The sequence below is a fragment of the Salvelinus alpinus genome, chromosome 28 (assembly GCF_045679555.1).
Source record: "Salvelinus alpinus chromosome 28, SLU_Salpinus.1, whole genome shotgun sequence".
Taxonomy (NCBI): domain Eukaryota; kingdom Metazoa; phylum Chordata; class Actinopteri; order Salmoniformes; family Salmonidae; genus Salvelinus; species Salvelinus alpinus.
Window position 1 is genome coordinate 26070370 of NC_092113.1, and position 27303 is coordinate 26097672.

The 27303-nt window shown below is 43.7% G+C and overlaps 1 protein-coding gene across 2 annotated transcripts; it reads right to left on the bottom strand.

Moving 5' to 3' along the window:
• On the bottom strand, positions 1-27303 carry LOC139557511 (opsin-5-like). Of its 2 annotated transcripts, none has more exons than XM_071372449.1 (6): positions 26756-27303; positions 3996-4083; positions 3541-3703; positions 3262-3389; positions 2729-3063; positions 1-2499 (listed from the first exon to the last, which is right to left on the bottom strand). In XM_071372449.1, the coding sequence occupies exons 2-6, from the start codon at positions 4081-4083 to the stop codon at positions 2014-2016; spliced, it is 1200 nt and encodes a 399-aa protein (XP_071228550.1). In that variant the 5' UTR covers positions 26756-27303; the 3' UTR covers positions 1-2013. The 2 variants fall into 2 exon arrangements, with proteins under 2 accessions (XP_071228550.1, XP_071228551.1); XM_071372450.1 differs by lacking the exon at positions 26756-27303 and adding an exon at positions 25436-25873.

The window sequence follows — 27303 nt, forward strand, 5'->3', positions numbered from 1 at the left end:
ATCAGCTTGTATTTAATGAGTAGCAAGGTATCTTACAAAGACAGCGTGACTGTCTGTTTTGCATGTTTTTAATTTCCACTACGTTTAATACTTTTTACTGTACTAATGTAAGAATTTTAACAGTGGTGAAGCTTGTCCAGTATATACGCATGACAAAAAATGACCTAATCAGATGTTGAGCTTCACTGCATGTTAGAGTTACATCTGTTTGTTATGTAACTGCTTTCACTGTGAACCACTCATTATTATTTAGCCTGTCAGCTTTGATAAAGTCAGTGGGGTTGTTGTTGTAGGCCTTAAGAAACACAACTATGCGGGGCACTCATATAGAATTACCACTTTTCGTACAAAATGCAAATTCCTGTTCACTCTGATTCATCTCAGATCAAACAAGTGGAAAAATGAGGTGACTGCAGCCGAGATTTCATGTCCTGTGCACCATCACCACAACCCCTTTTTGAGAGAATGGAGATTTCTGACTGATTAGCTAGATTGACTCTGCTCATAAAATACTCCACACAAAACTCTGTATGCCAACACACAGTCAAACCACCTGCCAGAATAATTTGTTTTATGTTTATTTAATTTTAGGAGTCACAGACTTTCCCCTTCCCAAAAAATATATATATTATCTGCATTTAGCAGGCATATGTTGGAAATTCTATCAAAAGGAACATATTTTGCAAGTTGTGAATTGAGGTTCCATAGCAATACTTTTCCACCTATCCTTGATGTTGTGCCAGAATTACTTGAGTTGCATCACAACTGCCTTAATAATATTGGAATTATCTGAAACAGAAGTTCTCAGAGATTCTGTTGGTTGCGCTCTTTGGATCTGCTCAACAGATAATGCCAAAGGCAATTAAGGTAAAGGTCATCAACCTGGAACCATGCTAACAGGAAAATGAAATATTCAGTCACAGTTTGTTGCGTCCAACTGTCCATGTTGTTGATACAGGTTTGTAGTTCTGAATGACACAGAGACTAATATGACCTTAAAAACAGAGATGATTGTTTACCTAATGTCATTACAGACTTTTGATATACTGCAAATAATGAGGTTCTTTTACCTGACCCATGGCATTCAGAGTGTCTGAACCTACTGGCCCATCAGAACAAAAGGTATGTCAGTTTTGATTTACAATTTTGAAACATGAGTTAAATTTCAAACAATTATAACCAAGCACCAGACTGGTTGTTTCAACGTTTTGTAATAAAATTTGATAATTACAGCAACTTCCTCAAACATTTGTTCCACAGTTACAATAAGGTCATAATGATACTATAGGTATGCTCTCTTATTACAAATACACATCAAGGTCTACAGCACAGCAACACAATGGTCTGAAGGAAAACCAGGGCTACTTTACAGCCCAATTCTATCAGCAATGTATTGGAAATATGTCAGGAAAAATTCAGCCAAGGTTTCTCTCTTCACCGGCACAGTATAACCAGATGAGTTGATGATGATTAGCTTTAATATTTTCATATCGCCCCCGATACACAGATGTGAACATTGCATGATGTGTGGGATCATTGGGCACCTATTTTCATTAGTTCTGTCTCCTTGCCACACGATTTTCCTGGATATATCTACGGCACTTAATAATAATAATAAATGTTGTCTTTTATAAATATATTTAAATAGTTCAGTTAACACTTTTGTGTTTTGTCATCTTGTACAATTTAATATTCTTGGTTGTTTGCGTTGACCAACTTGTAAGACATTGGACTCTAGCAATATTCTCTTGTTTGCTGTGGTAAGAATGAGTGCAACAGCTGCTGAGGTACATAGAAATGTCATAAAATGCTGATGAGTTAAGATGGGCCCATCATCTCTCACTGACACAGATACTGTCATGTTGGCTTGTGTGCCAGATTGCAACATATGATTCAACCAAGACTTTTTGCCATTTTACTGTCAGTCTCTCCGTTCCTGGCCATATCTTTCCACCTGGCAATCTCGCCATCCCTGTCTGAACGATTAGGGTAGGATGCAGTTCTGATGCAATACTAGAGGAAATCAGCCTGCAGATTGGCAGAGAGTTGACTGACAGTCACCTCGCCGTAGGTGGAGCCGGTCAGTATGCAGGCAGTCCTCTGGGACGTGGTCCCTGTTTGGCAAGGAGCTCCATCCTCAGCACAGTGCAGACATGCCACGGGGCTCTCTGGCTGTCCGTATGAGATGCTCATTTCCTTGTTGTTTCTCTGGGATGGTTGTGATATGGATCCAAAGGGGTCTTTCTGTTCAGGCCGGGGGCTGCCCCTGCAGATCCTATTGCGGAATGTGGACGTGTCTCGGCAAAGACACTTGCGGAAGTTGGGTTTGCACAGCAGGTAGACCATAGGGTTATAGATGGTGGACGATTTGGCAAAGATGGCCGCCAGGGCGAATGCAGCAGGAGGCACGATGGTGGCATCACCAAATGCCGCCCACATGGCCACTATGGCGTAAGGGCTCCATGCACCAAGGAAACCGATGCATACTGCTACCGACAACTGTTCAGAAACACACATAATTAAAAACATTTCTGCATATATAAATAGGAATAAACATTGAATGAATATTTAATATTACTTTACTTAAAGTCTGCCGGTATAATGCATTATAACTTTGCCACAGACCCTGCAAACTATACTCGTCTATCCACACACAGAATTGCATAATCCCTGAACTGTTGATGTTGTTGTTGTGAACTGGACTGCTGACACAGGGATACCCTCTGACCTTGACAATGAGGCTGTGTGCATTGGTGGTTTTGGTTTGGGATGACATATGCTGCTGGACGGCCCGGCGAGAGCCGCGCACCGTCAGCAGGATGAAGGTGTAGGAGAGGAAAATGACGGTGCAGGGCAGAGCGTAGCAGAAAAGGAACAGGCAGACGATGTAGGACAGGGCTGACAGCTCGTGGTTGGGCGCGTGCCAGTCAATGCAGCAGGCAGTGCCATAAGGCTCGGGCCCGTAGTGTCCCCACTGTGCCAGGGGACTGATGGCGAACACAGAGGCGTAACACCACACAGCCACCACCAGGACGCAGGCATGGGACGAGGAGAACTTGTTACCTGGGGATGGAAAATGGGACAAAGGGGGAAAAGGAAGGTGGAGAAATGTGCATTTTGACATAAGATAAGATTGTGCTTTATTCATCTCTAAAGGGCAAATTAGTTAGCATCAGTTTTAACAGACTATTTCACCATCTCAGAGATTAACGTACAGTAAAAGAGAAAGGTTTGATCATATCCCATTGACATCTAACTCACCATAGTTAGGGAAGCTGACTTTGAGGCAACAGATGGAGGAGAGAGCTGTGAGGTTGGTCAGGCTGCACAGACCAAACAGAACCCCACACATAGCATAGAACTGACAGGTGATCTCATCAAACAACCACCTACACAGTGGAGAGAGATGAGAGTTAGGCAGTATAAAATGTTATATTGCTTCATAATCATAAGTCAGAATAACAGTGTGGGAGAGAAACAAGTGTTTTTTTGTTTAGTTTTTTGTTCCATGAGCCAGAAGAGAGAAAGAAAATGACGAACTTGTGAGCGAATGCAGAGGGAATGGCCAGAGGGAATAAAGACAGGGTCATCCCAAGGTCGCTGATGGACAGGTTAATGATGAAGAACTCGGCCGGCTTCAAGGACAAGCGCTTACGATACGCAACAAGCATCAAGATGCCATTCCCCAGGAGAGACAGAACACCTAGAAGAGAAAGAGAATGAAATATGATAAAATGAAAAAGCGAGAAGAACAACTGAAGACATAGATGAAGAATTATGAATGTGAAAATCAGAGGGTATACATCCAGGCATAAAAGCATTACCAGTACTCTATGAATGGATTGATTGTATATGCCTCAAATGTTCTCTTAATTTGAGCTGCATGTGACTGGATAACTAGCTAGTTGGAATTTAATTTACTCAAATGTGAGAATTTGTTGTGAATGGATAAACAGTGAATAAATGTGACCTCTTGGCAGTGAATATGAACTCACAGAATATGCTGTAGAGTATGCCCATGAGGAAGTCAAGCTCCTTTGAGATTGTGGAGACAAACAGGGCTGTGTCTGAAGCATTTCCCATCTGGAGAAAGAGAGAGAAGGAGTGGAGGAGGGTGGACAGAAGGGAGTGTAACTGTTAGTCAGAGAACAGTAGCACAGTTAATTGACAATTATGTCATTACGTAATGTTTGCTAGCGTTAATTACAGCCACAAGTTCTCTTTGAATCAACTAATTTAATAATCAGTGAATGAGTGATGAGGGAAAACATCAGAGAGTGGACAAAAAGATCATGAAGGTGAGCAACAACAAAGGATTCGCTACACTATTTTTGTCGTTCCATCTGGTCTACATTTATCTGCTTTGGATAAATATCAGAATTGGAAAGCTTTAAAGGCCCAATGCAGCCTTTTTTATATCAATATCAAATCATTTCTGGGTAGCAATTAATTACCTTACTGTAAAAGATTTCCGTTAAAATGGGCAAAAGTAGCTTTTTAGCAAAACACTATTTCTGAAGCAAGAATTTGCTAGGATTGTTTGGGAGTGGTTTAAGTGGGGAGCGGAAAACTAGCTGTTATTGGAGGTTTGGAATGCTCTTTGTTATTGGTCTATAAAAAATTTACCGCATGGTGATGTCACCATGGAAAGCCAAAACTCCTGCCCATGCAAACCTGCTGATTAGATGGTCCTGTGTAGATTGTATTTTCAACCAGCAACTATCAGGAAATAACGCTGATCACAATTGTTCACAATTGTACAGTGTTAGTTTCATCAGCTGTTGTACAATGTGATATAAAACACAGGGAAAAACTAATTTTGACTGCTCAGGTTGAGCACTGAACTAAGCCTTTTGTTAAGAGTTCGAATATGGGCACTTCAGCCAGTAGCTGTTGATTTCCATGTGGAGTATGTTGGGGTAGATGTGTTAAGGGGACTGTACAGTCGTGGCCAAAAGTTTTGAGAATAACACAAATATACATTTTCACAAAGTCTGCTGCCTCAGTTTATATGATGGCAATTTGCATATACTCCAGAATGTTATGAAGAATGATCAGATGAATTGCAATTAATTGCAAAGTCCCTCTTTGCCATGCAAATGAACTGAATTCCCCAAAAATATTTCCACTGCATTTCAGCCTTGCCACAAAAGGGCCAACTGACATCATGTCAGTGATTCTCTCGTTAACACAGGTGTGAGTGTTGACGAGGACAAGGCTGGAGATCACTCTGTCATGCTGATTGAGTTCGAATAACAGACTGGAAGCTTCAAAAGGAGGGTGGTGCTTGGAATCATTGTTCTTCCTCTGTCAACAATGTTACCTGCAAGGAAATACGTGCAGTCATCATTGCTTTGCACAAAAAGGGCTTCACAGGCAAGGATATTGCTGCCAGTAAGATTGCACCTAAATCAACCATTTATCGGACCATCAAGAACTTCAAGGAGAGCGGTTCAATTGTTGTGAAGAAGGCTTCAGGGCGCCCAAGAAAGTCCAGCAAGCGCCAGGACCGTCTCCTAAAGTTGATTCAGCTGCGGGATCGGGGCACCACCAGTACAGAGCTTGCTCAGGAATGGCAGCAGGCAGGTGTGAGTGCATCTGCACGCACAGTGAGGCAAAGACTTTTGGAGGATGGCCTGATGTCAAGAACGGCAGCTAAGAAGCCACTTCTCTCCAGGAAAAACATCAGGGACAGACTGATATTCTGCAAAAGGTACAGGGATTGGACTGCTGAGGACTGGGGTAAAGTCATTTTCTCTGATGAATCCCCTTTCCAATTGTTTGGGGCATCCGGAAAAAAGCTTGTCCGGAGAAGACAAGGTGAGTGCTACTATCAGTCCTGTGTCATGCCAACAGTAAAGCATCCTGAGACCATTCATGTCTGGGGTTGCTTCTCAGCCAAGGGAGTGGGCTCACATTTTTCCTAAGAACACAGCCATGAATAAAGAATGGTACCAACACATCCTCCGAGAGCAACTTCTCCCAACCATCCAGGAACAGTTTGGTGACGAACAATGCCTTTTCCAGCCTGATGGAGCACCTTGACATAAGGCAAAAGTGATGACTAAATGGCTCCTGGAACAAAACATCGATATTTTGGGTCCATTTCCAGGAAACTCCCCAGACCTTAATCCCATTGAGAATTTGTGGTCAATCCTCAAGAGGCGGGTGGACAAACCAAAACCCACAAATTCTGACAAACTCCAAGCATTGATTATGCAAGAATGGGCTGCCATCAGTCAGGATGTGGCCCAGAAGTTAATTGACAGCATGCCAGGGCGGATTGCAGAGGTCTTGAAAAAGAAGGGTCAGCACTGCAAATATTGACTCTTTGCATCAACTTTACATGTAATTGTCAATAAAAGCCTTTGACACTTATGAAATGGTTGTAATTATACTTCAGTATTCCATAGTAACATCTGACAAAAATATCTAAAGACACTGAAGCAGCAAACTTTGTGGAAATTAATATTTGTGTCATTCTCAAAACTTTTGGCCACGACTGTACTATGCCATTGTAATATAGGGAAATACAGCCTGGAACATGTGTCTCTGCTAATACAGCCTGATTAGCTACAGTATTACCATACTGAATATCAGAGTAATCAGAGACACATGTTCCATACAAAGACAAACATGTTCCATACAGACCACAAAGGGCCTGGAGCACCACTGTGTTCTGAGTGGGCCTCCCAGTCCTCCAGAGGCTACAATCTCTCTAGACCAGTGGTTCCCAAAATGTGGGGGCCCGACGAGTTCCCCCCCAAAAAACATAGTTTTTTAAGGAACTGAGTCCGGCTTTCAACTTACTCTTGATAGTTGTAATAGTAGAATGCACAAGATGCAATTTCTAAATTGGGTAGTGCACCATCAGTTTTCCTCGTGTCATGACAGTCATTGTATACCTTAGAGAGCTATTAACTTTTCAGAAATGTCCAGATCAACTAGTCTATTTCAGCTAACGTTTTTTAGCTAGGTTTTTTAGCCCATCGATTTTGTAGTAATGTTCGAGTCACTCAAATATCACATGAATACACATTAGAATTGTATGAAAATTTGCTTTAAAATTGCAACATTGTCTCTGCACCCCATGCCAAAATGTGTAAAATTGCAGGAAATAAGCTATTTTCTACATTGTAGAATAATAGTGAAGACATCAAAACTATGATATAACACATATGGAATCATGTAGTAACCAAAAAAGTGTTAAACAAATCAAAATATATGTTATATTTGAGATTCTTCAAAGTAGCCACCCTTGACAGCTTTGCACACTCTTGGCATTCATGACAGCTTTGCACACTCTTGGCATTCCCTCAACCAGCTTCATGAGGTAGTCACCTGGAATGCATTTCAATTAACAAGTTGTTAAAAGTTAATTTGTGGAATTTCTTTCCTTTTTAACATATTTGAGCCAATCAGTTATGTTGTGACAAGGTAGAGGTGGTATACAGAAGATAGCCCTATTTGGTAAAAGACCAAGTCCATATTATGTCAAGAACAGCTCAAAGAGAAAACAAGAGTCCATCATTACTTGAAGACATGAAGGTCAAGGCCTCCCGAGTGGTGCAGTGGTCTAAGGCACTGCATCGCAGTGCTAGCTGTACCACTAGAGATCCTGGTTCGAGTCCAGGCTCTGTCGCAGCCGGCCGCGACCGGGAGACCCATGGGGCGGTGCACAATTGCCCCAGCGTCGTCCGAGTTATGGGAGGGTTTGGCTGGCAAGGATGTTCTTGTCCCATCACGCTCTAGCGACTCCTGTGGTGGGCTGGGTGCAATGCTTGCTGACACGGTCGCCAGTGTTTCCTCTGACACATTGATGCGGCTGGCTTCCGGGTTAAGCAGGCATTGTGTCAAGAAGCAGTGCGGCTTGGCTGGGTTGTGTTTCGGAGGACGCACGGCTCTCGACCCTCGCCTCTCCCGAGTCCGTACGGGAGGTGCAGCTATGGGACAAGACTGTAACTACCAATTGTATACCATGAAAGGGAGAAAAAATGTATTCATTTAAAAAAGACATGAAGGTCAAGAAAATCCAGAAAATGTCAAGAACTTGAAAGTTTCTTCAAGTGCAGTCGCAAAAACCATCAAGTGCTATGATGAAACTTGCTCTCATGAGGACTGTCACAAGAATTGAAGACCCAGAGTTACCTCTGCTGCAGAGGATAAGGTCATTTGAGTTAACTGCACCTCAGATTGCAGCCTAAATAAATGCTTCACAGAGTTCAAGTAACAGACACATAAACGAAGCATCATCCTGTTTACCAGGGGGCAGGGCTACCGACATTAGCCAGATGCTGCTGGCTAAAGCTAAAACTGGCGAGTGTAGAGAGTATAGAGATATTGTTATCCACGTCGGCACCAACGATGTTAGGATGAAAGTCAGAGGTCACCAAGCGCAACATAGCTTCAGCGTGTAAATCAGCTAGAAAGATGTGTCGGCATCGAGTAATTGTCTCTGGCCCCCTCCCAGTTAGGGGGAGTGATGAGCTCTACAGCAGAGTCTCACAACTCAATCGCTGGTTGAAAACAGTTTTCTGCCCCTCCCAAAAGATAGAATTTGTAGATAATTGGCCCTCTTTCTGGGACTCACCCACAAACAAGACCAAGCCTGGCCTGTTGAGGAGTGACGGACTCCATCCTAGCTGGAGGGGTGCTCTCATCTTATCTACCAACATATCTACCAACAATTGGTAGTTACAGTCTTGTCCCATAGCTGCACCTCCCGTACGGACTCGGGAGAGGCGAGGGTTGAGAGCCGTGCGTCCTCCGAAACACAACAGGGCTCTAACTCCTCTAGCTCCACAATGAAATAGGGTGCAGGCCAGGCAGCAGGCTGTTAGCCAGCCTGCCAGCTTAGTGGAGTCTGCCACAAGCACAGTCAGTGTAGTCAGCTCAGCTATCCCCATTGAGACCGTGTCTGTGCCTCGACCTAGGTTGGGCAAACTAAAGATGGCGGTGTTTGCCTTAGCAATCTCACTAGAATAAAGACCTCCTCCATTCCTGCCATTATTAAAAGAGATCGTGATACCTCACATCTCAAAACAGGGCTACTTGTTAGATCCCTCACTTCAAAGGCAGTTATAGTCAATGAACTAATCACTGATCATAATCTTGATGTGATTGGCCTGACTGAAACATGGTTTAAGCCTAATGAATTTACTGTGTTATGAGGCCTCACCTCCTGTTATGAGGCCTCACCTCCTGGTTACACTAGTGACCATATCTCCCGTGCATCCAGCAAAGGCGGAGGTGTTGCTAACATTTACGATAGCAAATTTCAATTTACAAAAAAAAATGACGTTTTCGTCTTTTGAGCTTCTAGTCATGAAATCTATGCAGCCTACTCAATCACTTTTTATAGCTACTGTTTACAGGCCTCCTGCGCCATATACAGCGTTCTTCACGGAGTTCCCTGAATTCCTATCGGACCTTGTAGTCATAGCAGATAATATTCTAATTTTTGGTGACTTTAATATTCACATGGAAAAGTCCAAAGACCCACTCCAAAAGGCTTTCGGAGCCATCATCGACTCAGTGGGGTTTGTCCAACATGTCTCTGGACCTACTCACTGCCACAGTCATACTCTGGACCTAGTTTTGTCCCATGGAATAAATGTTGTGGATCTTAATGTTTTTCCTCATAATCCTGGACTATCGGACCACCATTTTATTACGTTTGCAATCGCAACAAATAATCTGCTCAGACCCCAACCAAGGAGCATCAAAAGTCGTGCTATAAATTCTCAGACAACCCAAAGATTCCTTGATGCCCTTCCAGACTCCCTCTGCCTACCCAAGGATGTCAGAGGACAAAAATCAGTTAACCACCTAACTGAGGAACTCAATTTAACCTTGCGCAATACCCTAGATGCAGTTGCACCCCTAAAAACTAAAAACATTTGTCATAAGAAACTAGCTCCCTGGTATACAGAAAATACCCAAGCTCTGAAGCAAGCTTCCAGAAAATTGGAACGGAAATGGCGCCACACCAAACTGGAAGTCTTCCGCCTAGCTTGGAAAGACAGTACCGTGCAGTATCGAAGAGCCCTCACTGCTGCTCGATCATCCTATTTTTCCAACTTAATTGAGGAAAATAAGAACAATCCAAAATTTATTTTTGATACTGTTGCAAAGCTAACTAAAAAGCAGCATTCCCCAAGACAGGATGGCTTTCACTTCAGCAGTAATAAATTCATGAACTTCTTTGAGGAAAAGATCATGATCATTAGAAAGCAAATTACGGACTCCTCTTTAAATCTGCGTATTCCTCCAAAGCTCAGTTGTCCTGAGTCTGCACAACTCTGCCAGGACCTAGGATCAAGAGAGACACTCAAGTGTTTTAGTATTATATCTCTTGACACAATGATGAAAATAATCATGGCCTCTAAACCTTCAAGCTGCATACTGGACCCTATTCCAACTAAACTACTGAAAGAGCTGCTTCCTGTGCTTGGCCCTCCTATGTTGAACATAATAAACGGCTCTCTATCCACCGGATGTGTACCAAACTCACTAAAAGTGGCAGTAATAAAGCCTCTCTTGAAAAAGCCAAACCTTGACCCAGAAAATATAAAAAACTATCAGCCTATATTGAATCTTCCATTCCTCTCAAAAAAAAATTGAAAAAGCTGTTGCGCAGAAACTCACAGCCTTCCTGAAGAAGGTGCTTCAGTCTGGTTTTAGACCCCATCATAGCACTGAGACTGCACTTGTGAAGGTGGTAAATGACCTTTTAATGGCGTCAGACTGAGGCTCTGCATCTGTCCTCGTGCTCCTAGACCTTAGTGCTGCTTTTGATACCATCGATCACCACATTCTTTTGGAGAGATTGGAAACCCAAATTGGTCTACACGGACAAGTTCTGGCCTGGTTTAGATCTTATCTGTCGGAAAGATATCAGTTTGTCTCTGTGAATGGTTTGTCCTCTGACAAATCAACTGTAAATTTCGGTGTTCCTCAAGGTTCCGTTTTAAGACCACTATTGTTTTCACTATATATTTTACCTCTTGGGGATGTCATTCGAAAACATAATGTTAACTTTCACTGCTATGCAATGAAACATGGTGAAGCCCCAAAATTGCCCTCGCTAGAAGCCTATGTTTCAGACATAAGGAAGTGGATGGCTGCAAACTTTCTACTTTTAAACTCGGACAAAACAGAGATGCTTGTTCTAGGTCCCAAGAAACAAAGAGATCTTCTGTTGAATCTGACAATTAATCTTGATGGTTGCACAGTCGTCTCAAATAAAACTGTGAAGGACCTTGGCGTTACTCTGGACCCTGATCTCTCTTTTGACGAACATATCAATACTATTTCAAGGACAGCTTCTTTCCATCTACATAACATTGCAAAAATCAACTTTCTGTCCAAAAATGATGCAGAAAAATGTATCCATGCTTTTGTTACTTCTAGGTTAGACTACTGCCATGCTCTACTTTCCGGCTACCTGGATAAAGCACTAAATAAACTTCAGCTAGTGCTAAATAAGGCTGCTAGAATCCTGACTAGAACCCCCAAAATGTATCATATTACTCCAGTGCTAGCCTCCCTACACTGGCTTCCTGTTAAGGCAAGGGCTGATTTCAAGGTTTTACTGCTAACCTACAAAGCATTACATGGGCTTGCTCCTACCTATCTTTCCGATTTGGTCCTGCCGTACATACCTACACGTACGCTACGGTCACAGGACGCAGGCCTCCTAATTGTCCCTAGAATTTCTAAGAAAACAGCTGGAGGCAGGGCTTTCTCCTATAGAGCTCCATTTTCATGGAATGGTCTGCCTACCCATGTGAGAGACACAGACTCGGTCTCAACCTTTAAGTCTTTACTGAAGACTCATCTCTTCAGTAGGTCATATGATTGAGTGTAGTCTAGCCCAGGAGTGTGAAGGTGAACGGAAAGGCTCTGGAGCAACGAACCGCACTTGCTGTCTCTGCCTGGACGGTTCCCCTCTCTCCACTGGGATTCTCTGCCTCTAACCCTATTACAGGGGCTGAGTCACTGGCTTACTGGTGCTCTTCCATGCCGTCCCTAGGAGGGGTGCGTCACTTGAGTGGGTTGAGTCACTGACGTGGTCTTCCTGTCTGGGTTGGCGCCCCCCCCCCTTGGGCTGTGCCGTGGCGGAGATCTTTGTGGGCTATGCTCGGACTTGTCTCAGGATGGTAAGTTGGTGGTTGAAGATATCCCTCTAGTGGTGTGGGGGCTGTGCTTTGGCAAAGTGGGTGGGGTTATATCCTGCCTGTTTGGCCCTGTCCGGGTATCATCGGATGGTGCCACAGTGTCTCCTGACCCCTCCTGTCTCAGCCTCCAGTATTTATGCTGCAGTAGTTTATGTGTCGGGGGGCTAGGGTCAGTCTGTTATATCTGGAGTACTTCTGTCTTATCCGGTGTACTGTGTGAATTTAAGTATGCTCTCTCTAATTCTCTCTCTCTCTCTTTCTTTCTCTCTCTCGGAGGACCTGAGCCCTAGGACCATGCCTCAGGACTACCTGGCATGATGACTCCTTGCTGTCTCCAGTCCACCTGGCCGTGCTGCTGCTCCAGTTTCAACTGTTCTGCCTGCGGCTATGGAACCCTGACCCGTTCACCGGACGTGCTACCTGTCCCAGACCTGCTGTTTTCAACTCTCTAGGGACAGCAGGAGCGGTAGAGATACTCTCAATGATCGGCTATGAAAAGCCAACTGACAATTACTCCTGAGGTGCTGACTTGTTGCACCCTCGACAACCACTGTGATTATTATTATTTGACCATGCTGGTCATTTATGAACATTTGAACATCTTGGCCATGTTCTGTTATAATCTCCACCCGGCACAGCCAGAAGAGGACTGGCCACCCCTCATAGCCTGGTTCCTCTCTAGGGTTCTTCCTAGGTTTTGGCCTTTCTAGGGAGTTTTTCCTAGCCACCGTGCTTCTACACCTGCATTGCTTGCTGTTTGGGGTTTTAGACTGGGTTTCTGTACAGCACTTTGAGATATCAGCTGATGTAAGAAGGGCTATATAAATACATTTGATTTGATTGGATGATGTTGTGTAATTACTGGAATTATTAAAACAAGTAAACTTTATTATTTAATTACTGCAGTAATGGAGCTTGTCAACGAACCACCCGTAAGTGATTCGTTGAGAGCCCAACGACAAAAGATACCATGGCCTTATATAGCAAAGATACACCCCCTTCAGTCTACATGACAAACAACAGATGTATGGAATGGGTCACAAGGTTAAGATTTGTATGAAAGATGCTTATAGTTCATAGCCAACAGTATCTGCGGTAAAACTGTTCTCATTATGTAGAGACCAGGGTCTGGCCCCGGAGTCATCTTTCCCTGGTACCTTATAGAACAGAAACATTAACTCATGCTATGGAATGCGGTCTTGTTAGGCTTATCATCCAAAGACATCGTAAATCTTCTGTCAGTGTTAAGCCTCCCAGAGGCCCATCCTCAGTAGAACACACACCGATGAAAATGTTCTAAGAACCCCCTATTCGGTTGCTTAAAACATCCATTTGATGCAATAACAGCATTATAACATCATCTTGTAATTTCTGTTCTGACACACATCTCAACATCAACTGTTCAGAGGGAACTGCATGAGTCAGGCCTTCATAGTCGAATTGCTGCAAAGAAACCACTACTAAAGGACACCAATAAGAAGATGAGACTTGCTTGGGCCAAGAAACACAAGCAATGGGCATTAGACTGGTGGAAATCTGTCCTTTGGTCTGATGAGTCCAAATTTTAGATTTTTGGTTCCAACCAGTGTCTTTGTGAGACGCAGAGTAGGTGAACGGATGATCTCTGCATGTGTGGTTCCCATCGTGAAGCATGGAGGAGGAGGTGTGGAGGTGCTTTTCTGGTGACACTGTTGGTGATTTATTTAGAATTCAAGGCACAATTAACCAGCATGACTACCACAGCATTCTGCAGCGATACACACTCCCATCTGGTTTGCGCTTAGTGGGACTATCATTTGTTTTTCAACAGGACAATGACCCGACACACCACCAGGCTGTGTAAGGGCTATTTGACCAAGAAGGAGAGTGATAGAGTGCTCCGTCAGATGACCTGCCCTCCACAATCACCAGACCTCAACCCAATTTTTTATTTTTTATTTTATTTCACCTTCATTTAACCAGGTAGGCCAGTTGAGAACAAGTTCTCATTTACAACTGCGATCTGGAAATTGAGATGTTTTGGAATGAGTTGGACCGCAGAGTGAAGGAAAAGCAGCCAACAAGTTCTCAACATATGTGGGAACTCCTTCAAGACTGCTGGATAAGCATTCCAGATTAAGCTGATTGAGAGAATGAAAAGAGTGTGCAAAGTTGTCATCAAGGCAAAGGGTGGCTACTTTGAAGAATCTAAAGTTTTAAATATATTTTGATTTGTTTAACACTTTTTTGGTTACTACAGGATTCCATATGTGTTATTTCATAGTTTTGATGTCTTCACTATTATTCTACAATGTTGTAACGGTGTTCCTCCTCCTCTTCATACGAAGAGGAGGAGTAGTGATTCGACCAAGGCGCAGCGTTGTGATATGACATGATTATTTATTTAAACAATACGAAAACAAACTATACTTGACTAACTAACAAAACAATAAACGATGTAGACTGACCTGAACGTAAGAACTTACATGTAACACGAAGAACGCACGAACCGGGAAAACAGACTACACAAAAACCGAACGAACAAACATACCGAAAACAGTCCCGTGTGGCGCAACATACACAGACACGGAAGACAATCACCCACAAACTAACAGTGTAAAACAGCCTACCTATATATGATTCTCAATCAGAGGAAATGAATAACACCTGTCCCTGATTGAGAACCATATAAGGCTAATTAACCAACACACTCCCACATAGAACAAACAACACAGACTGCCCATCCCAACTCACGCCCTGACCAACTAAACACATACAAAACAAGAGAAAACAGGTCAGGAACGTGACAAATGTAGAAAATAGTTTAAAGAAAAACCCTTGAATGAGTAGGTGTGTCCAAACTTTTGACTGGAACTGTATATGTGATGGGATGTATATACAATAAAGGTATTATGGACAGTATGTGGATAGAATATTTAGTATGTCTGCAGAATACGTAGGATGGAATGGTATATATACAGCAATAGTTGAATAGGATGGCATTGACTAGAATACAGTATATACAGTTGAAGTCGGAAGTTTACATACACCTTAGCCAAATACATTTAAACTCAGATTTTCACAATTCCTGACATTTAATCCTAGTAAAAATTCCCTGTCTTAGGTCAGTTAGGATCACCACTTTATTTTAAGAATGTGAAATGTCAGAATAATAGTAGAGAGAATGATTTCTTTCAGCTTTTATTTCTTTCATCACATTCCCAATGGGTCAGAAGTTTACATAGACTCAGTTAGTATTTGGTAGCATTGCCTTTAAATTGTTTAACTTGGGTCAAACGTTTCAGGTAGCCTTCCACAAGCTTCCTACAATAAGTTGGATGAATTTTGGCCCATTCGTCCTGACAGAGCTGGTGTAACTGAGTCAGGTTTGTAGGCCTCCTTGCTTGCACACGCTTTTTCAGTTCTGCCAACAAATTTTCTATAGAATTGAGGTCAGGGCTTTGTGATGGCCACTCCAATACCTTGACTTTGTTGTCCTTAAGCCATTTTGCCACAACTTTGAAAGTATGCTTGGGATCATTGTCCATTTGGAAGACCCATTGGCGACCAAGCTTTAACTTCCTGACTGATGTCTTGAGATGTTGCCTCATTATATCCACATAATTTTCCTACCTCATGATGCCATCTATTTTGTGAAGTGCACCAGTCCCTCCTGCAGCAAAGCACCCCCACAACATGATGCTGCCACCCCATCATTCACGGTTGGGATGGTGTTCTTGGGCTTGCAAGCGTTCCCTTTTCTCCTCCAAACATAACGATGGTCATTATGGTCAAACAGTTCTATTTTTGTTTCATCAGACCATTGGACATTTCTCCAAAAAGTACAATCTTTGTCCCCATGTGCAGTTGCAAACCGGCTTTTTTATGGTGGTTTTGGAGCAGTGGCTTCTTCCTTGCTGAGCGGCCTTTCAGGTTATGTCGATATAGGACTTGTTTTACTGTAGATATAGATACTTTTGTACCCGTTTCCTCCAGCATCTTCACAAGGTCCTTTGCTGTTGTTCTGGGACATATTTGCACTTTTCGCACCAAAGTACGTTCATCTCTAGGAGACAGAACACGTCTCCATCCTGAGCGGTATGACGGTTGCGTGGTCCCATGGTGTTTATATTTGCATACTATTGTTTGTACAGATGAACGTGGTACCTACAGGTGTTTGGAAATTGTTCCCAAGGATGAATCAGACTTGTGGAGGTCTACAATTTTTTTTCTGAGGTCTTGGCTGCTTTCTTTTGATTTTCCCATGATGTCACACAAAGAGGCACTGAGTTTGAAGGTAGGCCTTGAAATACATCCACAGATAGACCTCCAATTGACTCAAATTATGTCAATTAGCCTATCAGAAGCTTCTAAAGCCATGACATTTTCTGGAATTTTCCTAGCTGTTAAAGGCACAGTCAACTTAGTGTATGTAAACTTCTGACCCACTGGAATTGTGATACAGTGAATTATAAGTGAAATTATCTGTAAACAATTGTTGGAAAAATGACTTGTGCATGACGCACAAAGTAGATGTCCTAACCGACTTGCCAAAACTATAGTTTGTTAACAAGAAATTTGTGGAGTGGTTGAAAAACGAGTTTTAATTACTTTAATGTAAACTTCCGATTTCAACTGTACAAAGGAAATGAGTAAAACAGTATGTAAACATTATTAAGGTGACCAGTGTTCCATTATTAAAGTGACCAGTGATTTTATGTCTATGTACGTAGGGCAGCAGCCTCTAAGGTGCAGGGTTGAGTAACCGGGTGGTAGCCGGCTAGTGACAGTGACTAAGTTCAGGGCAGGGTACTGGGTGGAGGCCGGCTAGGGATGGCTATTTAACAGTCTTATGGCCTTGAGATAGAAGCTGATTTTTAGTCTCTCGGTCCTAGCTTTGATGCATCTGTACAGACCTTGCCTTTTGGATGATAGCAGGGTGAACAGGTCAAACTTGGGTGGTTGATGTCCTTGATGATCTTTTTGGCCTTCCTGTGACATCGGGTGCTGTACGTGTCCTGGGTGGCAGGCAGTGTGCCCCCGCTGATGTGTTGGGCTGACTGCAGCACCCTCTGGAGAGCCCTGCGGTTGCGGGCGATGCAGTTGCTGTACCAGGCGGTGATACAGCCTGACAGGATGCTCTCAATGATGCATCTATAAAAGTTTGTGAGGGTCTTAGGGGCCAAGCCACATTTCTTCAGCCTTCTGAGGTTGAAGAGGCACTATTGCACCTTCTTCACCACGCTGTCTGTGTGGGTGGACCATTTCAGATTGTCAGTGATGTGTACGTTGAGGAACTTGAAGCTTTTCACCTTCTTCACTGTGGCCCCGTCAATGTGGATGGGGGCGTGCTCCCTCTTCTGTCTCCCTCCAGCATACCTCCTTATTGGTTTGAGGTTATGTAGGTACCAAGCATCCCTCCTTATAGGTTTGAGGTTATGTAGGTTACCAAGCATCCCTCCTTATAGGTTTGAGGTTATGTAGGTTACCAAGCATCCCTCCTCATGGGTTTGAGGTTATGTAAGTTACCAAGTGTGCTTACTTTTCTAGGGCATGTATAGTAACTGAAATTGAATAAAGGATAGGATAAGTTTATTGCCTATCAGATTATTAACTATCTATAAACAAATGAACCGTTTATAAGCTATTTATAACCCCTTTATAAAGTACACCCTAATATGAAGTGCTACGTGCCCAGTCTGACAGACAGCAAAGTCAATAGGGAACTGTGTTAAAAATAAACCTTTAGGTCACCTTTCAATCATATAGGGAGCATCCTTGAACGTGTTGCCATGCTCCAATCAGTATTTTAATATCTTACACAGCAAGACATAATTACGTCACCACAACTCTAGGAAATGCTTCTAATGTATTACAACATCGGTGCCGTATAAGGAAGGCTATAATAACGTAGTGATTCTCAGTAATTGAGTCTGGTAGGTGGAACACTACACAACTCATTACTCCATACATTTCCCCTTGACCTGAATATCAATTTCCAATAGACTGACATTATGTTCCACAGGATTGCATAACAACCCTATGAGATATGTTCAGGTACGTGTAGGCTATAATGTTACATGGATGCTTGACAGACCATTGGCAAATGGGTTGGTTGTCTGAATTTGCTGATTGTGTCATGACAACGCATGGAACTGTGTATGTTTAATGTATCAGTCATATTTAACCTTCATGAATTTGTGGGTGGAAAATGTGAATTTAAACAAACATATTAAGTCACACCCACCTATATCTCTAATTTCATCTCAAGTCAGTTTAGTGTTTATCTAGTGACTCACTTGGGTACTTGAGCCAGGGGTAAATTAAACCATGTGTGCCATAACTATTAACCATCACAAGCAGGTTTTCTTTATTTAAACCTCACCAAGCACCAAGATCATTGAGTTCATATCATTGGCCTACTTAACGTTCAAATGTTACATACAACGGAGACTGAGGGTGTTCTTTCAAAGACAGAGACAGCCAGGCTTTGCTACTCTAACAAAGACACCAATAAGAACTCCATCATGATACTACTTCAAAAAGACCCTCTCATTCACGTCTCATCCCAGGCGCCGTCTGACATGAATATTTCATCTCTTGTTTTTTTTTAAATTTAAGGCAAACAACCAAAACCTCTCGGACCTTTTTTTATTTTTATTTTTTTTATTCTTTTTAAATTTTATCCCATTTTCTCCCCAATTTTCGTGGTATCCAATCGCTAGTAATTACTATCTTGTCTCATCGCTACAACTCCCGTACGGGGTCCTCCGAAGCACAACCCAACCAAGCCGCACTGCTTCTTAACACAGCGCGCCTCCAACCCGGAAGCCAGCCGCACCAATGTGTTGGAGGAAACACCGTGTACCTGGACCCCTTGGTTAGCGCGCACTGCGCCCGGCCCGCCACAGGAGTCGCTGGAGCGCGATGAGACAAGGATATCCCTACCGGCCAAACCCTCCCTAACCCGGACGACGCTATGCCAATTGTGCGTCGCCCCACGGACCTCCCGGTCGCGGCCGGCTGCGACAGAGCCTGGGCGCGAACCCAGAGACTCTGGTGGCGCAGTTAGCACTGCGATGCAGTGCCCTAGACCACTGCGCCACCCGGGAGGCCCTTCGGACCTTTTTTAACATGTTGAATATACAGTAAATTGGAAAGCTTCATTACAGACCAATGTGATGTGTGTCATCCCTTTCAAAACTCATAGCAGCAATACAGAAATATCAATAGATGTTAGAATCCCCTTTGGCAGCGATTACTGCTATGAGTCTTTCTGGGTAAGTCTCTAAGAGCCTGCACACTTATTCTTAAAAAAGTTATTCAAGCTCTGTCAAGTTTGTTGTTGGTTATTGCTACTTTCTACATTTAATTTTCAATAAATGTGCAAAGATTTTGAAAAACACTTTGTCATTATGGGCTATTGTGAGTAGATGGGTGATAAAAAAAAGATTGAATCCATTTAGAATTCAGGCTGTAACACAACAAAATGTGGAATAAGTCAAGGGGTCTGAATACTTTCTCAAATCAAATTTTATTAGGCACATGCGCCGAATACAACAGGTGTAGACTGTAAAGTGAAATGCTTACTTACAAGCCCCTAACCAACAATGCAGTTGAAAAAATACGAATAAGATTAAGAAATAAAAGTAATATTTAGTTAAAGAGAAGCAGTAAAATTACAATAGCTAGACTATATGCAGGGGGTACCGGTACAGAGTCAATAAGCGGGGGCACTGGCCAGTCGAGGTAATTGAGGTAATATGTACATGTAGGTAGAGTTATTAGAGTGGCTATGCATAGATAATAACAGAGAGTAGCAGCGGCATAAAATAGAGAGGGGGGTGGGGGGGCAATGCAAATAGTCTGGGTAGCCATTTGATTAGATGTTCAGGAGTCTTATGACTTGGGGGTAGAAGCTGTTTAGAAGCCTCTTGGACCTAGACTTTGCGCTCCGGTACCGCTTGCCGTGCGGTAGCAGAGAGGACAGTCTATGACTAGGGTGGCTGGGGTCTTTTTAGGGCCTTCCTCTGACACCGCCTTCTATAGAGGTCCTGGATGGCAGGAAGCTTGGGCCCAGTGATGTACTGGGCCGTACGCACTACCCTCTGTAGTGCCTTGCGGTCGGAGGCCAAGCAGTTGCCATAGCAGGCAGTGATGCAACCAGTCAGGATGCTCTCGAAAGGGAGCAGCTGTAGAACCTTTTGAGGATCTGAGGACCCATGCCATAATCTTTTCAGTCTCCTAAGGGGGAATAGGCTTTGTCGTGCCCTCTTCACAACTGTCTTGGTGTGATTGGACCATGTTAGTATGTTGGTGATGTGGACACCAAGGAACTTGAAGCTCTCAACCTGCTCCACTGCAGCCCCGTCGATGAGAATGGGGGCGTGCTTGGTCCTCCTTTTCCTGTAGTCCACAATCATCTCCTTTGTCTTGATCATGTTGAGGGAGAGGTTGATGTCCTGGCACCACACAGCCAGGTCTCTGACCTCCTCCCTATAGGCTGTCTCGTCGTTGTCTGTGATCAGTGTGACGACCCTCCCACTCTGTCTGCCGTATTCTCTCTTTGTTCTTGTTTCCTTATTAGGATGTCGGTGGGCGGAGTTGGGAGGGTCGTCAGCTACATGGGAAACACCTGGGCCCGGTGTCTCCCAGGATAAATACACCACTTCCCCATTCATGGAGGAGACTCTCTCCATGCAGACACCTTTATAGATTTTGTTGTGTTTCTTGGTGGTTTTTTGGTTGTTTACTTTAGCATCTTTCAACACCCTGCATTATCACATTCATGCATGCAAAACACTCACTTACACTACTGATTACTGATTACACACACCATTGTATATTATACCCAGTTACTTTACTTAATAAATATATATATTGTTACTCCTTATCTCCACGTTGTCTCCCTTTTGTTACGGGCTTTGAGCCGGTTCGTGACATCAGGCCTACCACTGTTGTGTCATCGGCAAACTTAATGATGGTGTTGGAGTCGTGCCTGGCCGTGCAGTCATGAGTGAACAGGGAGTACAGGAGGGAACAGAGCACGCACCCCTGAGGGGCGCCTGTGTTGAGGATCACCGTGGCGGATATGTTGTTACCTACCCTTACCACCTGGGGCGGCCCGTTAGGAAGTCCAGGATGCAGTTGCAGAGGGAGGTGTTTAGTCCCAGGTCCTTAGCTTATTGATGAGCTTTGAGGGCACTATGGTGTTGAATGCTGAGCTGTAGTCAATGAATAGCATTCTCACATAGGTGTTCCTTTTGTCCAGGTGGGAAAGGGCAGTGTGGAGTGCAATGGAGATTGCATCATCTGTGGATCTGTTAGGGCGGTATGCAAATTGGAGTGGGTTTAAGGTTTCTGGGATAATGGTGTTGATGTGAGCCATGACCAGCCTTTCAAAGCACTTCATGGCTACAGATGTGAGTGCTACGGGTCGGTAGTCATTTAGGCAGGTTACCTTAGTGTTCTTGGGCACAGGGACTATGGTGGTCTGCTTAAAACATGTTGATATTACAGACTCGGACAGGGAGAGGTTTAATATGTCAGTGAAGACACTTGCCAGATGGTCAGCGCATGCTCGAGGTACACATCCTAGTAATCCGTCTGGCCCTGCGGCCATGTGAATGTTGACCTGTTTAAAGGTCTTACTCACATCGGCTGCGGAGAGTGTGATCACACAGTCGTCCGGAACAGCTGGTGCTCTCATGCATGTTTCAGTGTTATTTGCCTCGAAGCGAGCATAGAAGTAGTTTAGCTCGTCTGGTAAGCTCATGTCACTGGGCAGCTCTCGGCTGTTCTTCCCTTTGTAGTCTGTAATAGTTTGCAAGCTCTGCCACATCCGACGAGCGTCGGAGCCGGTGTAGTACGATTCGATCTTAGTCCTGTATTGACACTTTGCCTGTTTGATGGTTCGTCGGAGGGCATAGCGGGATTTCTTATAAGCTTCCGGGTTAGAGTCCCGCTCCTTGAAAGCGACAGTCACTGTGGGGACGACGTCATCGATTCACTTATTGATGAAGCCAATGACTGATGTGGTGTACTCCTCAATGCCATAGGAAGAATCCCAGAACATATCCAGTCTGTGCTAGCAAAACTGTCCTGTAGCTTAGCATCTGCTTCATCTGACCACTTTTTTATTGACCGAGTCACTGGTGCTTCCTGCTTTAACTTTTGCTTGTAAGAAGGAATCAGGAGGATTGAATTATGGTCAGATTTGCCAAATGGAGGGCGAGGGAGAGCTTTGAACGCATCTCTGTGTGTGGAGTAAAGGTGGTCATGCTGATAAAAATTTGGTAAAACAGATTTAAGTTTCCCTGCATTAAAGTCCCTGGCTGTTAAGAGTGCCGCCTCTGGATGAGCATTTTCCTGTTTGCTTATGGCGGAATACAGCTCATTGAGTGCGGTCTTAGTGCCAGCATCGGACTGTGGTGGTATGTAGACAGCTACGAAAAATACAAATGAAAACTCTCTAGGTAGGTAGTGTGGTCTACAGCTTATCATGAGACACTCTACCTCAGGCGAGCAAATCCTCGAGACTTCCTTAGATATCATGCACCAGCTGTTGTTTACATATATGCATTGTCAGCCACCCCTTATCTTACCAGACGCCGCTATTCTCTCCTGCCGATACAGCGTATAACCAGCCAGCTGTATGTTGATAATGTTGTCGTTCAGCCACGACTCCTTGAAGCATAAGATATTACCGTTTTTAATGTCCCGTTGGTAGTTTAATCTTCCTCGTAGGTTGTCAATTTTATTTTCCAATGATTGCACGTTAGCTAGTAGAACGGAAGGCAGGGGGAGTTTATTCGATCACCTACGAATTCTCAGAAGGCAACCCGACCTCCGTCCTCTTTTCTCCGTCGTCTCTTCACGCAAATGACAGAGATTTGGGCCTGTTCCCGGAAAAGCAGTATGTCGTTCACGTCGGGCTCGTCAGACTCGTTAATGGATAAAAAACTTCTGCCAGTTCGTGGTGAATAATCGCTGTTCTGATGTACAGAAGTTATTTTCGGTTATAGGAGATGGTAGCAGCAACATTACGTACAAAAGAAGTAAAAAAAGAAGTTACAAACAACGCAAAAAAATTATCATAAAATCACAATTGGTTAGGAGCACGTAAAACGTCTGCCATCTTCTCTGGCGCTGGAGACTTCTGAAGGCACATGTCTATATACTGTATATCAGGAAATGCACATAGTGATCTCGTACATGTCAATATCAGATTGGGAAGAATTAATGCTTGCGATCTCCCCCTATCTGCCAGCATCACCAATGGCAAAACACCTTATTGATATGTAATTTCAGTCAACCAATAGGAATACATAAACATCAAATACATATTTCTGCAGTGGAATCATAACCAACCTTTGTTACATGAGTACAGCACAAGTGTGATTGTGTGTGTGTGTGTGCGTGTGCATCCATGCATGCATGCTTGTCACTACATTAGAAAGCTGAATGACCACAGGTTGACCAGCTGAATTGCAGCGCTGGTCAACTGTGGCTGATCTGATGTTGTGTGGGCCAGCTGAACTCTGCAACAGCTAATGGTCAGCTGTAGTTAACTGGCTGCCCTGGATAGTGACTGACACAGTTGCATCCCAATTGGCACACTACTTCCTATTTAGTGCACCACTGGGCCCTAGTCAAAAGTAGTGCACTATATAGGAAATAGGTTACCATTTAAGATGTTGCCACAGAGCCAGTTTAGACATCCAAACCAAACTTAGATTGGCCTGCACACATATTGAAAATCAATGATTTACAATTGACACACTACTGTGTTGTTTTTCATAGTGTATCTATGCCTTCCTGTATCTCCCTCTATGTGTCTCTAGTCTCTACATGTTTGAACACAGGTAGTAATGCTGATAATTGCAGAGACACTGAACCCTGTGATTGAATGGTCACATCTGCCTGCATTTCTCAGTGACTCTCAGACTTCCTCTTTTGCTCTGTGACTGTTGTCTCTAAAACACTTGAGTTTGATTTCCGGAGACGAAGGTCCAGACTCCAGACACTGGGGTCTGATCATGTCTGTCTGATGCTCTCATCTTACTGTTGGCTGGATGTCTGTCAAATGTTACCTTTTCCCCTTCAGGTAAATTGATTCAGTCTGACGTAAGACTCCACCTTAATGAGAAATGTCGCTTGTTTTGTTTTGTTGTTTTGACTCAGCAGAGATAACTGGGGAATCAGTGCCTGTTGAAGCATGGCGGTGGCCGTGTACAGTGCAGTTTTGGTTGTGAGGCATTCGCCGCATGAATGAGCATGTGAGCGGTGACACGATTATGCTTGCAGTGCATCCATAAAAAAACCTTGCCAAGACCTTCAAACTGTGTCTCCATCTTGGCTGTAGTTATAAAAGAGCTACAGTTCAGACGGTAATCATATGATACGGTCCGTCTGGATGCCTTTCATTTTGTTTTCACTTGCATTAGAATGGATCATTGAATTTTGGAGGTCAAAGCCAGTTATGATGATTGAGTAGAATTGTGTATGGGCTATGTAATTATGAAGTATGGGCTATGTAATTATGAAGTATGGGCTATGTAATTATGAAGTATGGGCTATGTAATTATGAAGTATGGGCTATGTAATTATGAAGTATGGGCTATGTAATTATGTTGAAAACCCCATGCCTCACACACACGTCACATGGGGCATGTTATGTGTCATGTCCCCCTAGTGGGCCTCGGGAGATTCCATGAGGTCGTGGGACCGAGGTGAACCGTGTGTGTTCTCCATGTAACAGCCTTCTCAACCGACCCAGAGCAGACAACTAAACTAGTCACCATAATGCTGCAGTTTCACACAATGTTCTGACGACATACCACAGCATAACTCGGCTTTGATGGTCTGTGCTGAATGGTAGACTACATTCATCAACAGTAACTGCCCAGAGCTAATGTACTGTCATTTTTTGGGGCAGCATTCTTACCAGAACCACTGTCTCAGTTGGACTGAAGAGATGATTGGTTTTGAAGATGATTGATGGGGTTATTGTTGACTAGAGTTTTGGCTATAGGCCAGCAAATGCTGCGACTGCATGTAGCCTATACTCAGCTGGAAATTGGTGTCTGTCAGCATATGAAAAATATATATGCAGTTATTGTATGTAGTCGCGTTAGTCATAGTCATGAATCTAAATATGACCCGGAGCGTGGGTCAACCCTCTGGTTGCCTAGTATGCATGTGGTGTGATGTCTCTTTTACATTAGATTATTATAAACACATGATCTGAATGGGCTTTAAGATGTAGTAGGGCCTACCTTATCTCATCAGCCATAAAAAACGGCCTCCTCTTCCTCCTCTCATCTAACAAATGGCCTCCTCTTCCTCCTCATCTCAAAAACGGCCTCCTCTCATACCACTGAGTCTCTCAAGCCTCTCAGTCATGACTGGGTGCTAGTGCTGGAAAAGTTGTCACAAAGATTGCAATGATATGGTTTCTCCCACGTGGATCTTCACGTGCAATTTCAGGTTATTATTCTGCTTGAATCCTTTGCCAGTGGACAGTGGAGAGGTCAGATGTTGGGGGTTCACTGAACCAGTGCCCCACTTATCTTTGGCAATATCACCCATACTGAGGTCCCGAAGAGGTGAGGGGTGGATTTTCTTTCTACCGAGAGGAGAGGTAATGTTTTGTTTTGTAGTCAGGGAGACTGCAGGTGTTATGCAGCATTCACAGTTAGTTATCCCCATTCACAGTCAATAAGCGTGTAATGGTTTTATTCATGTTTGTGAGGAGACATTATGTAAGATTGGAGCATGCAACTGTCCATGAACTCTAAAAGCTAGTACTAACATCTGCCATTACGTTTTTCATTTATGAAATATGCAATCTACAAAAGTCCAGCTAGACACAGTCCTCTGTTGCCTTGATCTAATCAGTAGAGACCCACAACACAGAACATCTAAATCTACTCCAGATAGTGCTTCAACCTTATTGGATAACATCCAGTTATATTAACGCATGCATGGACATGACTCACTTTTGAATCCTGCTTTTCAGCTGTTCCCCTGACAACAATATTACATCAGGTGATATGTCACAAACACTTAATTATAGCAGTACCAAACTAACCATTATAAACTGGGTCATTCGAGCCCTGGAGGCTGATTGGCTGAAAGCCGTGGTATATGAGACGGGTATGATGCAAAACTACATGTTTACTGTTCTAATTACGTTGGTAACCTGTTTTTAACAGCAATAAGGCACCACAGGGTTTATGGTATATGGCCATTATAGCATGGCTAAGGGCTGTATCCAGACACCCCGCCTCGCGTCGTGCCTAAGAACAGCCCTGAGCTGTGGTATATTAACCATATACCACACCCCCTCGGGCTTTATTGCTTAAACTTTAACATCTTTGAGAGAGCACAAGAAGGTAGACAGACAGACAAACAGACAGAGATGGAGAGAGCGAGCTGCATCAGCAACAGTGATCCTCTGAACCAGCATTGTAATTCTCTAATCCCCAACACTGAACTGACAGTAGACAGACAGGATCCACCATGCAACCAGCCGAACACCCTGCCTACAGCCCCACACCATGCAGCCACACACCGTGCCTTTCTATGGAACCTACCTTCCAGGGAGGAGATATGTGTCCTCAGATAAACTCATGGAGGCCAGGTGGAGAGGAGAGCAGGACAGAGCTCCTAACCGGCTACACGGGAGAGACTGGACCCTAGCTAGGTCACTCACACTGCAGAACCCCAACGGTAGCCCTGTTGCCTCTTCCTCTTCTGACACATAAACACACACAACGCAAACATCCAGCCAGGAATGCATTAACAGAGACAGGCACACACTCACTCATTCACACATACATACACAGACAGACAGTGCATCTGCCTGCACACATTTCCTTGGAGATGCAGTGGGTCCTCGTAGTGCAGCCAGGAAGAAAAGCCCAGGGTGATGCCAATCCAACCAGAGAACCAGAGAGAGAGAAATCAGAATAACACTGACTGGGAGGCTCTGAGTGTCACGGACGAAACAAAGTACCACCGTCCCCTTACCCCTTTCTCTTTTTCCCCCTTCTCCAAACAACTCTCACTCGCTCGCTCTCCCTTCCCCTTTCTCCCTCTCGTTCTTTCTCTGACTCCCTCACTCTCTTTTTCTGACTCTCTC

What these genes read in the sequence shown, in the direction of transcription:
- LOC139557511 (XM_071372449.1), bottom strand. Translation starts at nt 4,083, where the DNA reads ATGGGAAATGCTTCAGACACAGCCCTGTTTGTCTCCACAATCTCAAAG. An exon ending in CATACTCTACAGCATATTCT is followed by an intron (nt 3,704 to 3,995) that starts GTGAGTTCATAT and finishes TTTCTCTTCTAG; the next exon opens with GTGTTCTGTCTCTCCTGGGG. An exon ending in CACACAGCCTCATTGTCAAG is followed by an intron (nt 2,500 to 2,728) that starts GTCAGAGGGTAT and finishes GTTTCTGAACAG; the next exon opens with TTGTCGGTAGCAGTATGCAT.